The sequence below is a fragment of the Pelophylax lessonae genome (genome assembly GCF_965119305.1).
Source record: "Pelophylax lessonae genome assembly, chromosome: 4".
Lineage (NCBI taxonomy): Eukaryota > Metazoa > Chordata > Amphibia > Anura > Ranidae > Pelophylax > Pelophylax lessonae.
In genome coordinates, this window is record NC_138771.1 from 446,001,666 (window position 1) to 446,013,826 (window position 12,161).

A 12,161-nucleotide genomic window follows, 5' to 3' on the forward strand; every position below is an offset into this window, starting at 1 on the left:
TTGAATTATTTGTTGAAAAATTATATACTGATTGAATTATTTGTTAAAAAGTTTAAATGTATGTGTGTCTCATTTTACTGGATGTACAGTTTATCCCGCCCTGTGTCATTATGCATGCAAAGAAGGGGGGGGGGGATTGTTCAGGGTGTATATCTCTTTGTGTCTTATGTTTTGTGCCACCCTACGCTGTGCCCCAACAAGAGACTGGGTGAGCTACGGGATCTTGGATTGTTCTGTTACTGAACAAGGGAAGCTTATACGATGGACATACTCCTCGTGAGTACCGGGGCCCCTTACATTGGTGGCAAGCGGTGGGATAATGCTTTCTTTCTGTGAACACATCCAAAACCTCTACCGGGATCTAAGGTCTGGTTAGTAGAAATAGAGAAGTACAGATACCAGCCGCCATGAATGAGGAATTCGTAAGGAGAGTGCAAGAGATGCAGATGAAGCACAGAGGACCCCAAGGGCACAAAGACTCATACCCTTTAGTTGGCATTTTATATCAGAACAATTGCCATTTTATTTGTTTGTTGCTTTGTTGTGTTTTTTTTTTCCTTATAAAATATTTTCACATATTTTCATTCTTTGTTAAACCTCAGTGTTGCTGATTTCCTTTAGCCACTTTACAATAACTTCCTGTCTGCATACACTTTTTTCCAGAAGTGGTTGCATGTCATTTTTTAATGGAGGGCTGATGGTGATAACAGTGGATCATACATGTGTATTGCATCTTGAAACAGCCACTTGTATTCTCCACTGGAAGCCCATAAGACAGGGTGACACACAACAGGAACACAACTAGGAGACCTTGAAAAACATTGTCCCCCTTGTGGGGAGGTGAAGCGTGGTGTTGTGGCAGTAAACACTCACGAGCACAGCTCTGCATAAAAACCAATCAGCTTCCAGCTTACCTTCGTGACGCCAACCTCACACAAATATGCAGCCCCGCTGGACTGGGATTCTTCCATGGATCTGAATATTTGCGTATCTCCCTTTGTGCGTATCTCCCATGTGGCGCGCTCCCAGCACAGAGACTGGGGACTCATGATTCCAGGTCACCTGATCGCTGTGATAGCCTCTGATTGGCTACCACAGTGATCAGTCACTGTGAAGCCCGCCCTCAAGTTTTTTCTCTCTGTGAATGGAGGGGAGAGATACATCATAAAAAAAGGGTGTGTAAAAAAAAAAAATTATAATAATAATGGTTAAAAAAAAAAAAATTATAATAATAATGGTAAAAAAAAAAAAAAATACCTAGATCAAATTTTGATCTAGGTCAGTGCACCAGATTCTGAGAGCTCTAGTTTTAGTAAATTTCCCCCTCAGAATCCATTTGCAGAGAACAGAACTTGTATTAAAGTTACAGTTCACCATTCATAACAAGCCGGGCGGGAGGTCACTAGACCGGGAACACTCATGGAATGTAACAGCAATGTGTAGCAGAACAGGTTGTCGACAGCATCTCTCTTAAGGGGCGGAATGCGGCCTGGCCGGTCCATGCCAAAATGGGGAGGATTCCAGGAAGGATGCAGGGTTCCTAACCCAATCAATAAATTCACTGATAGTTTGTAAAAATCTGATATTTTTTATAACTGTCTGTAAATATAATGGGCTGATTTGTCATGCTGTGTTGACTTTTTATGTGTAAACCAGGCAAATTACTTGTTAGGGGTATTGTCAGTGTTTCCATATTGTGTTTACTGTATACTGTTGAAATATTGATTGTCTTAGTTTATAATAGGAGTTCAGTAATTTTTCAGGTTGTCAGTAAAAAATGTGCTCCGTCAGTAAAGTTTCCATGTTTTGTCAGTAAAAAAATGCTGTAGGGAGTTGGCAACACTGGAAGGATGGTGTGACCCTATCCTTTCCCTACTTGTCTGGAACCTCCACCTACCGCTGTTCACTGTCCCCACTAGACAGGTGCACTGTCCCTTCACTACCCACATGCTAAAATGCGCACCAAGCCTGGGAGCCAGGGCCTTAAACAGGCTCTGCCTTACCCAAGATGGCCACCAGAATCACATGGAGCAGCAGTATCCAATCGGATAGCTCCCCCAGTGACCCAGGAAACTATAGAGGAACCTTGTTCCTTTTCACTTCCAATCCAACTGCAAACAGTAGAATGCAACATGCAGTGGAGAAAATAGACTGCACCTGCCAACACCCTAAACCAAAAAGCACCTGAAAAAGAAACCCCATGGCAGGATCACCCAGTGTTATTATACTGAAGACTGCACATTTAAAAGTCTTGAAAATGACTTTATAAACATGTTAAAGCTTATTGGAAATTTTCGTTATCAGGTTTACATATACATTTGTGGCTGGCTGTGCACAGCAAATGATTTCCTTGCAGCAGTCTTTCAGGAAAGAAGATCATTGCTTCTGGCTACTTAAAAAAGAAAACGTGGCACAGCTCGCAAAGGAAAAACAGTTTTTCATGTAAACATTAAAACTGAAAAATATTTTCTGATAAAACTTATATTAACGCTGGGTTCACAGTAGTGGCAATTGGATTGAGGTTTTTCCCTGCATCCAATTCTCATGACAGGAGATTGTGACAGTTTCTCAATGGAGCCGGTTCACATATCTCCGGAGCAGCTGCGGAGAGCATTGCACAAGGGTCCTGTGCGTCTTTGGCTCCGTTTCAGGTCTGAATTCAGGCAAAAATTCGGGCCTGATTCGTTCCTGAAACTGAGAACAGGGACACACTGGACCCCTGCTGTGAGCCGGATTCGCATTAGGTGTGAACCCAGCATAAAGAATAAGGTCACCTTTTTAAAACATGTTACACCCATATTCAGGGTGTAACATGTTACTAAAGGACCGGCCCCTGCACCTCCCTGATCCCCGCTGTGACAGCTAGTGGGGTTCTTCTCCCTCCTCGCTAGCTGTCAGAATTTTAAAGAAAGTGGCCGCATCGCTCATTGACAGGGCTTTGTGCATGGAAAACGACAATGTCCAGCAGCCTTTGCGCCTGTCAACTTGCAGTTTTCAATGAACTACCACTGCTCTGAAGAGCACTGTCATAGTCAGTGGCGTAGCGTGGGTTGTCAGCACCCGGGGCAAGGCAAGTAATTTGCACCCCCTAACCCACGGGATTTTAGCACTCGAGTCTCTTCCACTAGATTAGTTAACCGCTTGCCGACTGCGCACAGTATATTTACTGCGGCAGTCAGCCCCTGCTAGGCAGAGTGACGTAGATCTACGTCGCTAGCCTGTGACAGGCTTGTGAGCCAATAGCCTGCTGAGGCGCGCGCCCGCCCCGGCTCGTTCACTGAGGAGTCCGCGCGTGTGACCGGCGGACCCGATGTCCGCCGTTCACAATACGGTCATCGGTAGAGAGGGAGAAAGTCAGGCGGCTTATGTAAACAAGCCGCCTGTCATTCTCCCCTGTGTAAAAATGGAGATCAGACGGTTCTACTATGTAGAACCGTTGATCTCTGTTTTAACAATAGTACACATGTCCCATCATAGTTAGAAACACGCCCCTAGGACACACTAAACCCCTCCCTCTCCAATACAATTAACCCCTTCCCTGCCAGTGTCATTTTTACAGTAACAGTGCATATGTATAGCACTGATTACTGTAGTAATGTCACTGGTAACCCCAAAAGTGTCAAAAATGTCAGTCAAGGGTCTGATCTGTCCGCCGCAATGTCGCAGTCCCACAAAAGAAATCGCAGACCGCCGCCATTACTAGTTAAAAAAAAACCACCAAAAATGACAAAAATCTTTCCCGTAGTTAGTAAACGCGATAACTTTTGCGCAAACCAATCAAAATACGCTTTTTGCGATTTTTTTTACCAAACATATGTAGCATAAAACAAATTGGCCGAAAATGTTGAAAAATTTTGATTTTTACATTTTTTTTGGGGAATTTCTTATAAAAAAGTGAAAAAATTGTTATTTTTGCAAAATTTTACGCTCTTTTTTTGTTTATAGCGCATGATCAAAAAATCGCACAGGTGATCAAATACCACCAAAAGAAAGCTCTGTTTGTGGTAAAAAAAGGACGTGAAATTCGTTTAGGTACAGCTTCGCATGACCGCGCAATTGCCCGTTAAAGTCACGCAGTAAAAAATCGCAAAAAACCCCTTGGTCAGGAAGGGGGTAAAATCTTCCGGGGCTTAAGTGGTTAAAGAAACCCTTACCCCCTAAGCACATGTATTGCTTGTTATTAAAATACTGATATAATTAAAGTAAAATGCATCTAAATACAAGTTTGAATGACCAGCGTGCCCCCTTTCAATGCAGAGTGACCAGCGTGCCCCCTTTCAATGCAGAGTGACCAGCGTGCCCCCTTTCAATGCAGAATGACCAGCGTGCCCCCTTTCAATGCAGAATGACCAGCGTGCCCCCTTTCAATGCAGAGAGACCAGCGTGCCCCCTTTCAATGCAGAGAGACCAGCGTGCCCCCTTTCAATGCAGAATGACCAGCGTGCCCCCATTCAATGCAGAATGACCAGCGTGCCCCCCTTCAATGCAGAGAGACCAGCGTGCCACCTTTCAATGCAGAATGACCAGCGTGCCCCCTTTAAATGCAGACAGACCAGCGTGCCCCCTTCAATGCAGAGAGACTTACCTGCAGCGGTGGCTTCTCCTCAGTTCCCCACGTCTCCTGGAGTCCTCCTGCCTCCTCCTCGGCCAATGGCAAGCATTCGCCTTTCAGTCAATCAGGAAGAGGGTCTCGGACCCGCTTCCTGATTGGCCAGGAGGAGGATCCGTGTGACAATAGCGAATTTTCATTCGCTATTGTCACACAATGGGTGGGCTTGGGGCGCACTGCTCTGCGTCCCGGGTCCACCCTTTTTTTAAGCTTATTAGAGCCTCTGGCTCTAATCAGGTGATTAAAAAAAAAACCCACTCTGTGACAGCGCTAGGCTGCTGACTCACTCGCTGCTAAACTGACTGAGCAGTGAGGAGAGGCGGCATAGGCGGGGCTTGGCTTGCAACGCCACCCCACCCTACACCAATGGACAGGTGAGGCACAGTCCAGCCCCACCCCGACCCGCCATTTTCAGCCATAGGGCAGCTGCGCTGGACATCTCCCAGCCTAAAGATGGAGGCAGCCGCAGACAGTGTGTGAACTGTGTATGTCAGAGTCAGACAGACAGAGTGACACTGCGGATGCGCCCCCCCCAGATGTTGCGCCCGGTGCGGCCGGCCCCCCCTGCACCCCCCACGCTACGCCACTGGTCATAGTTCATTCATGCTTCCTCTCAGATTGTGTCTGGTTGCCTGTACGGAATGTACGGGGAAGATACATGGGCAGATCTGCAGGAGACCCACATGGCACCAGCGATCTTTTGATCGCTGGTGCAATGCAGAACAGGCTCCAAAAAAATTTTTATAAAATAAATACACATTTTTTTTACCTGCAAAAATTATTTTTTCCAAAAAATTTAACTTACCCTTTAACACAAAACGTGAACTCTATTCACTGAATGAACAGGAGTAACTTAGGCTCACCATACACATTATAAGCTAACCATACAATCAACTTTAAATTTACCAAAACAATGTACAAACCCGATTCCAAAAAAGTTGGGACACTGTACAAATTGTGAATAAAAACAGAATGCAATGATGTGGAAGTTTCAAATTTCAATATTTTATTCAGAATACAACATAGATGACATATCAAATATTTAAACTGAGAAAATTTATCATTTTAAGGGAAAAATAAGTTGATTTTTAATTTCATGGCATCAACACATCTCAAAAAAGTTGGGACAAGGCCATGTTTACCACTCTGTGGCATCCCCTCTTCTTTTTATAACAGTCTGCAAACGTCTGGGGACTGAGGAGACAAGTTGCTCAAGTTTAGGAATAGGGAATGTTGTCCCATTCTTCTCTAATACAGGCTTCTAGTTGCTCAACTGTCTTAGGTCTTCTTTGTCGCATCTTCCTCTTTATGATGCGCCAAATGTTTTCTGTGGGTGAAAGATTTGGACTGCAGGCTGGCCATTTCAGTACCCAGATCCTTCCTCAACGCAGCCATGATGTTGTAATTGATGCAGTATGTGGTCTGGCATTGTCATGTTGGAAAATGCAAGGTTTTCCCTGAAAGAGATGACGTCTGGATGGGAGCATATGTTGTTCTAGAACTTGGATATATCTTTCAGCATTGATGGTGCCTTTCCAGATGTGTAAGCTGCCCATGCCACACGCACTCATGCAACCCCATACCATCAGAGATGCAGGCTTCTGAACTGAGCGCTGATAACAACTTGGGTTGTCCTTGTCCTCTTTAGTCCGGATGACATGGCGTGCAAGGTTTTCCAAAAAGAACTTCAAATTTTGATTCGTCTGACCACAGAACAGTTTTCCACTTTGCCACAGTCCATTTTAAATGAGCCTTGGCCCAGGGAAAACGTCTGTGCTTCTGGATCATGTTTAGATATGGCTTCTTTTTTGGCCTATAGAGTTTTAGCCGGCAACTGGGAATGGCACAGTGGATTTTGTTCACCGACCACGGGCATCACGGGCATCCAGCATGGTTTTCCGGCCTTGACCCTTACGCACAGAGATTGTTCCAGATTCTCTGAATCTTTGGATGATATTATGCACTGTAGATGATGATAACTTCAAACTCTTTACAATTTTTCTCTGAGGAACTCCTTTCTGATATTGCTCCACTATTTTTCACCACAGCATTGGGGGAATTGGTGATCCTCTGCCCATCTTGACTTCTGAGAGAAACTGCCACTCTGAGAGGCTCTTTTTATACCCAATCATGTTGCCAATTGACCTAATAAGTTGCAAATTGGTCCTCCAGCTGTTCCTTATATGTACATTTAACTTTTCCAGCCTCTTATTGCTACCTGTCCCAACTTTTTTGGAATGTGTAGCTCTCATGAAATCCAAAATGAGCCAATATTTGACATGACATTTCAAAATGTCTCACTTTCAACATTTAATATGTTATCTATATTATATTGTGAATAAAATATAGATTTATGATATTTTTAAATTAATCCATTCCTTTTTTACTCACAATTTGTACAGTGTCCCAACTTTTTTCGAATTGGGTTTGTAATACCAGAACCGACCTCAGCTATCCAATCAATTTGTATCCAATCAGGCAGGCCATTGCACTACAAGGAGATGGTACAATCAGATTGTAACATGTGTGGTAAGCTTTAGGTAGATGAACTGCAATGTCTTATTTAGTGACCAAAATACAAAAGTGCTACAACTCCTTCTTTCAGATGTAATGTGACTGTGAAGTGTTTTTTTCACTTTACAAACAACTAAAGTATTGCATGTAGCTGGAGATTGATGGGAGTTTTCCTCCTGCATACAGGGAGGGTTCAGCACACTGACACTCTGGATACTCTGTGAGGACATGGTGAAAGTGTGCGACTAAACTGTCCATATGGTTTGCTTGCTATGGAGGAAATTGGCTGGACAGTGATGAGGTCTATCACTCTTTGGATTATCTTTCTGTCTCCAACTTGGGCAGTGGTGAGTACAGCTGTGTGATCACAGGGAGCTGAGAAACTGATTCTATACAGTGCATTGATTTTTTTTTTTCATTTTTTGACGGAAAATTATTAATATATTTGTGGATCATTAATGTTTTAATGTAGAAGATCATAGGCCAATTTGCTTATTTTTACATATTTTATAATTGCACTTTTATATTTAGTATTTATATAGTGTGTGTGTGTGTGTATATGTATATATATATATATATATATATAATATGTATATGTATGTATATATATATATATATATATATATATATATATATATATATATAACTTTATATATTCATAGCTAATTATATTTACCTATTGCACTTAGCATCATGTTTTTTCACATTCTATTCCCAAAAAAGTCTAAACATAGGCATACTTATCTGTAAAAACAAAAAATTTTAAAACGAAGGCATACTGGAAGGTTAACAAAGAGAAATACACCATATTTTAGTATAACTATCAAGGTATTTTCTGTGCAACAAATTACCAATGCCATTACCCAATTTTTATGTGTTGTTGCACCATATACTACTGTGTCTTTTAATGTCTGCTAACATGTATCAAAATAATCAAACACTTGAGCCAATGTTGTGAGATAAAAAATTGTTCTAAAATGTACACCATTACAACAGTGACATCAATACTGTAGTGAGGAGGGGAAGACAGCAAGGAGCACCGCAGTAGGGAGAGAAGAGGTGGATGTGTATGGAGGGATAGAGCGACTCTATCAGTCATATAACAAATTGTCTTGCGACACTTTTTTTATTTGGCACATAAGATGCTAAAAAAGAATATGGCACATTTTTCTCTGTGCGCCAATCTTTGTTGTACCCCTGACTGTGTAAAATGTTTTTTTTTAATATTTAGAGGCATCCAGTTGAGCAGAATGCTCTTGAAGATGGCTGTATGAAAAAAAAAAAAAAAAAAAACAATCAGGCAAATAAATGTTTTAACAGATTTCAATGAGATGTCTGAAAAACAGTTTGCAAAATACTCTTTTTCTGATGCTAAAATGAATGTGTCAGAAGTTTCCATCTGCCATAGCCGCTAAGCCATTACATTGACTGTAAAAAAATAAAAATAATTTCATTATTTTGCATATTGAAAATATTTTTTTTGACCACTATGTCCTACATTCTCTTGCATTTAGTAGACAGACAAAACTGTTGTTTGTATTGTAACCACTTGTAGACCAGGCCTATTCTGACACTTTTTGTTTACATGTGAAAATCAGTATTTTCTTTTTGCTAGAAAGTTAGAGTTTGCTAGAAAGTTTGCTAGAACCCCCAAACTTTTTATATATATATATATATATATATATATATATATATATATATATATATACGTATATACGTATATATTGAGTACACCCCTCACATTTTTGTAAATATTTCATTATATCTTTTCACGTGACAACACTGAAGAAATGAAACTTTGCTACAATGTAAAGTAGTGAGTGTACAGCTTGTATAACAGTGTAAATTTGCCGCCCCCTCAAAATAACTCAACACACAGCCATTAATGTCTAAACCGCTGGCAACAAAAGTGAGTACACCCCTAAGTGAAAATGTCCAAATTGGGCCCAATTAGCCATTTTCCCTCCCCGGTGTCATGTGACTCATTAGTGTTACAAGGTCTCAGGTGTAAATGGGGAGCAAGTGTGTTAGATTTGGTGTTATCTCTCTCACTCTCTCATACTGGTCACTGGAAATTCAATATGGCACCTCATGGCGAAGAACTCTCTCAGGATCTGAAAAAAGAATCGTTGCTCTACATGAAGATTGCCTAGACTATAAGATTGGCAAGACCCTGAAACTGAGCTGCAGCACAATGGCCAAGACCATACAGCGGTTTAACAGGACTGGTTCAACTCAGAACAGGCTTGCGAGGGTTGACCAAAAAAGTTGAGTGCACATGCTCATATCATCATATCGTCATAGCATCATATCCAGAGGTTATCTTTGAGAAATAGACGTATGAGTGCTGCAGGTATTGCTGCAGAGGTTGAAGGGGGGGTCAGCCTGTCAGTGCTCAGACCATACGCCGCACACTGCATCAAATTGGTCTGCATGCCTGTCGTCCCAGAAGGAAGCCTCTTCTAAAGATGGTGGACAAGAAAGCCCGCAAACAGTTTGCTGAAGACAAGCAGACTAAGGACATGGATTACTGGAACCATGTCTTGTGGTCTCATGAGACCAAGATAAACTTATTTGGTTCAGATGGTGTCAAGCGTGTGTGGCAGCAACCAGGTGAGGAGTACAAAGACAAGTGTGTCTTGCCTACAGTCAAGCATGGTGGTGGGAGTGTCATGGTCTGGAACTACATGAGTGCTGCTTGCACTGGGGAGTGTGGGGGGACTAGCTCGGTGGCGGGCGTGGATGACCCCTTGGGGGGATTCGTTACACAGGGAGATAGCCGAGAAGTGGTTGCAAACAACAGTTTGGTTTATTCATGCAATTTTCTTCACACAAGTGCAAGCGTCAAAAACATCAAAATAAAAATAAAACACAAAATAAATCCTTGCCACTGTGGGCGACTACCTTCTCACATACAGGAACCTACCTACGGAGTCTGTCTCCAACCTACTGTTGGGCAAACTTTGTTGATCCTACAGCAGACACTCAATAGTCCATTTATTTTCTCTTCACATAACAAATGTCCATTGAACATGTCCCTTTTCCTCTTCACATTGAACATGTCCCTTTGTTTGTCTCTTCACATAGCAACCATTCCTTTGCTTGTCTCTTCACATAGCAAACAGTGCATTTATTTCTTTCCACATAGAAATAGTCCAAGACCTCACCTGGAGTAGTCTTCACACTTTTTACCCTCCTCAGCGCACATCGCTCCAGGAGGTCTTCACACTTTTTACCCTCCTCAGCGCACATCGCTCCAGGAGGTCTTCTCCCATGCTCACACAGTGTCGGGAGGCACACATCTGACTGTCCTCCTCTCCCCAGCTCACACAGCGTCAGGAGGCAGCAATCCTTCTCCCAGGATTCACACAGCGTCGGGAGGCACACATCTGACTGTCCTCCTCTCCCCAGCTCACACAGCGTCAGGAGGCAGCCATCCTTAGACTTCCTTTGGACAAATTATAGAGGCCTTAACTTCCTCATTCCGAAAAGCTGAATGGTTTTCAACCTCTTTACACCTTCCTGCTGCCTTTGCAGCCGACACCCTATAGTAATTGGTGAATTGTCTAAACCAAGCAAAAGTGTATCTCCTGTCTGTGACAACATTACCTGACTTCCTGTCACAGGAGCTACAGTTCATTGAGGGAACCATGAATTCCAACATGTACTGTGACATACTGAAGCAGAGCATGATCCCCTCACTTCGGAGACTGGGCCACAGGGCAGTATTCCAACATGATAATGCACCCAAACACACCTCCAAGATCACCACTGCCTTGCTAAAGAAGCTGAAGGTAAACCTGAGGGACTGGCCAAGCATGTCTCCAGACCTAAACACTATTGAGCATCTGTGGGACATCCTCAAACAGTAGGTGGAGGAGTACAAGCTCTCTAACCTCCACCAGATTCATGATGTCATCATGGAGGAGTGGAAGAAGACTCCAGTGGCAACCTGTGAAGCTCTGGTGAACTCCATGCCCAAGAGGGTTAAGGCAGTGCTGGAAAATAATGGTGGCCACACAAAATATTGACACTTTAGGCCCAATTTGGACATTTTCACTTAGGGGTGTACTCACTTTTGTTGCCAGCAGTTTAGACATTAATGACAGTGTGTTGAGTTATTTTGGGGGACAGCAAATTTACACTGTTATACAAGCTGTACACTCACTACTTTACATTGTAGCAAAGTGTTATTTCTTCAGTGTTGTCACATGAAAAGATATAATAAAATATTTACAAAAATGGTGTGTACTCACTTATGTGAGATACTGTATATGTCAAGGAGAACATTTTTTTTCCAATGCTTATTATGATCTAAATGTAGCTTTTCCTAACTCCAGACAGATAAGAAAGAGACACATTATTCAGCTCTATAGCCATTAATTTATAATTAACAGCAAGCAGTGTATGTACTTGACTTGGTTTCAGCAGGGTTAAGACGAGAAGCAGCACGGTCAGTCAGTCAGGTGTGCTACAGTGCAGGGAGCAGGCTGATAGGATAAGATAGCAGGTTGAGAGACAGATATGCTCATCAGTCTTTTCCTATCACTGTATCACTGTACAGTCACAGGCCAGGGGAGAGACAAGACCTGTAATTAACTTGCAGCAGAGAAAAAAGCCAGGCAGGGATGTGTAGTATGGTAGAGCTGTGTAAATCTCAGCACTGGATAGACAGGAATACAAATCCTTTAGCAGGTAAAGAAGCTTCCAGACACGTATTTCTGTGTATTTGGCTGCTTTAAATGGCTTTCAGTCTTTGGTTTATTGAAGCTCTGAGTAAACGTTTCTAGAACAGATTACTTTTTAAAAATGTTTTTCTTACGTGTGTTAATTTGATCAGACAATTTTTTTTTTGGGTGGGGGGATTATTTTTATACATTTTTTCGTATAGGAAAACATACAATGGGGTATCCAAGATACGATAAACCAAAAAAATACAATAATGTTACTGGCACAGCCAGATACCAAAGAAAACAATAAGGCAACAAAAACAGCCTTTAACATCCTCAAACCCCCTCCTCTAGTGTAATACCTTTGC

The 12,161-nt window shown here is 42.2% G+C and overlaps 1 protein-coding gene across 1 annotated transcript in view; it reads left to right on the forward strand.

Annotated features, from left to right (window-relative positions):
- Window positions 1–7,419: 7,419 nt before the first annotated feature.
- The window catches only part of LOC309555087 (parathyroid hormone/parathyroid hormone-related peptide receptor-like), a gene marked incomplete at its 5' end in the record, with an annotated part of 66,340 nt that continues 61,598 nt past the window's right edge, over window positions 7,420–12,161 (forward strand). The window contains one exon of the mRNA XM_082256914.1: window positions 7,420–7,470. Coding sequence (XP_082113040.1) covers window positions 7,420–7,470 — 51 coding nt within the window. The remainder of the gene's footprint in view (window positions 7,471–12,161) is intronic.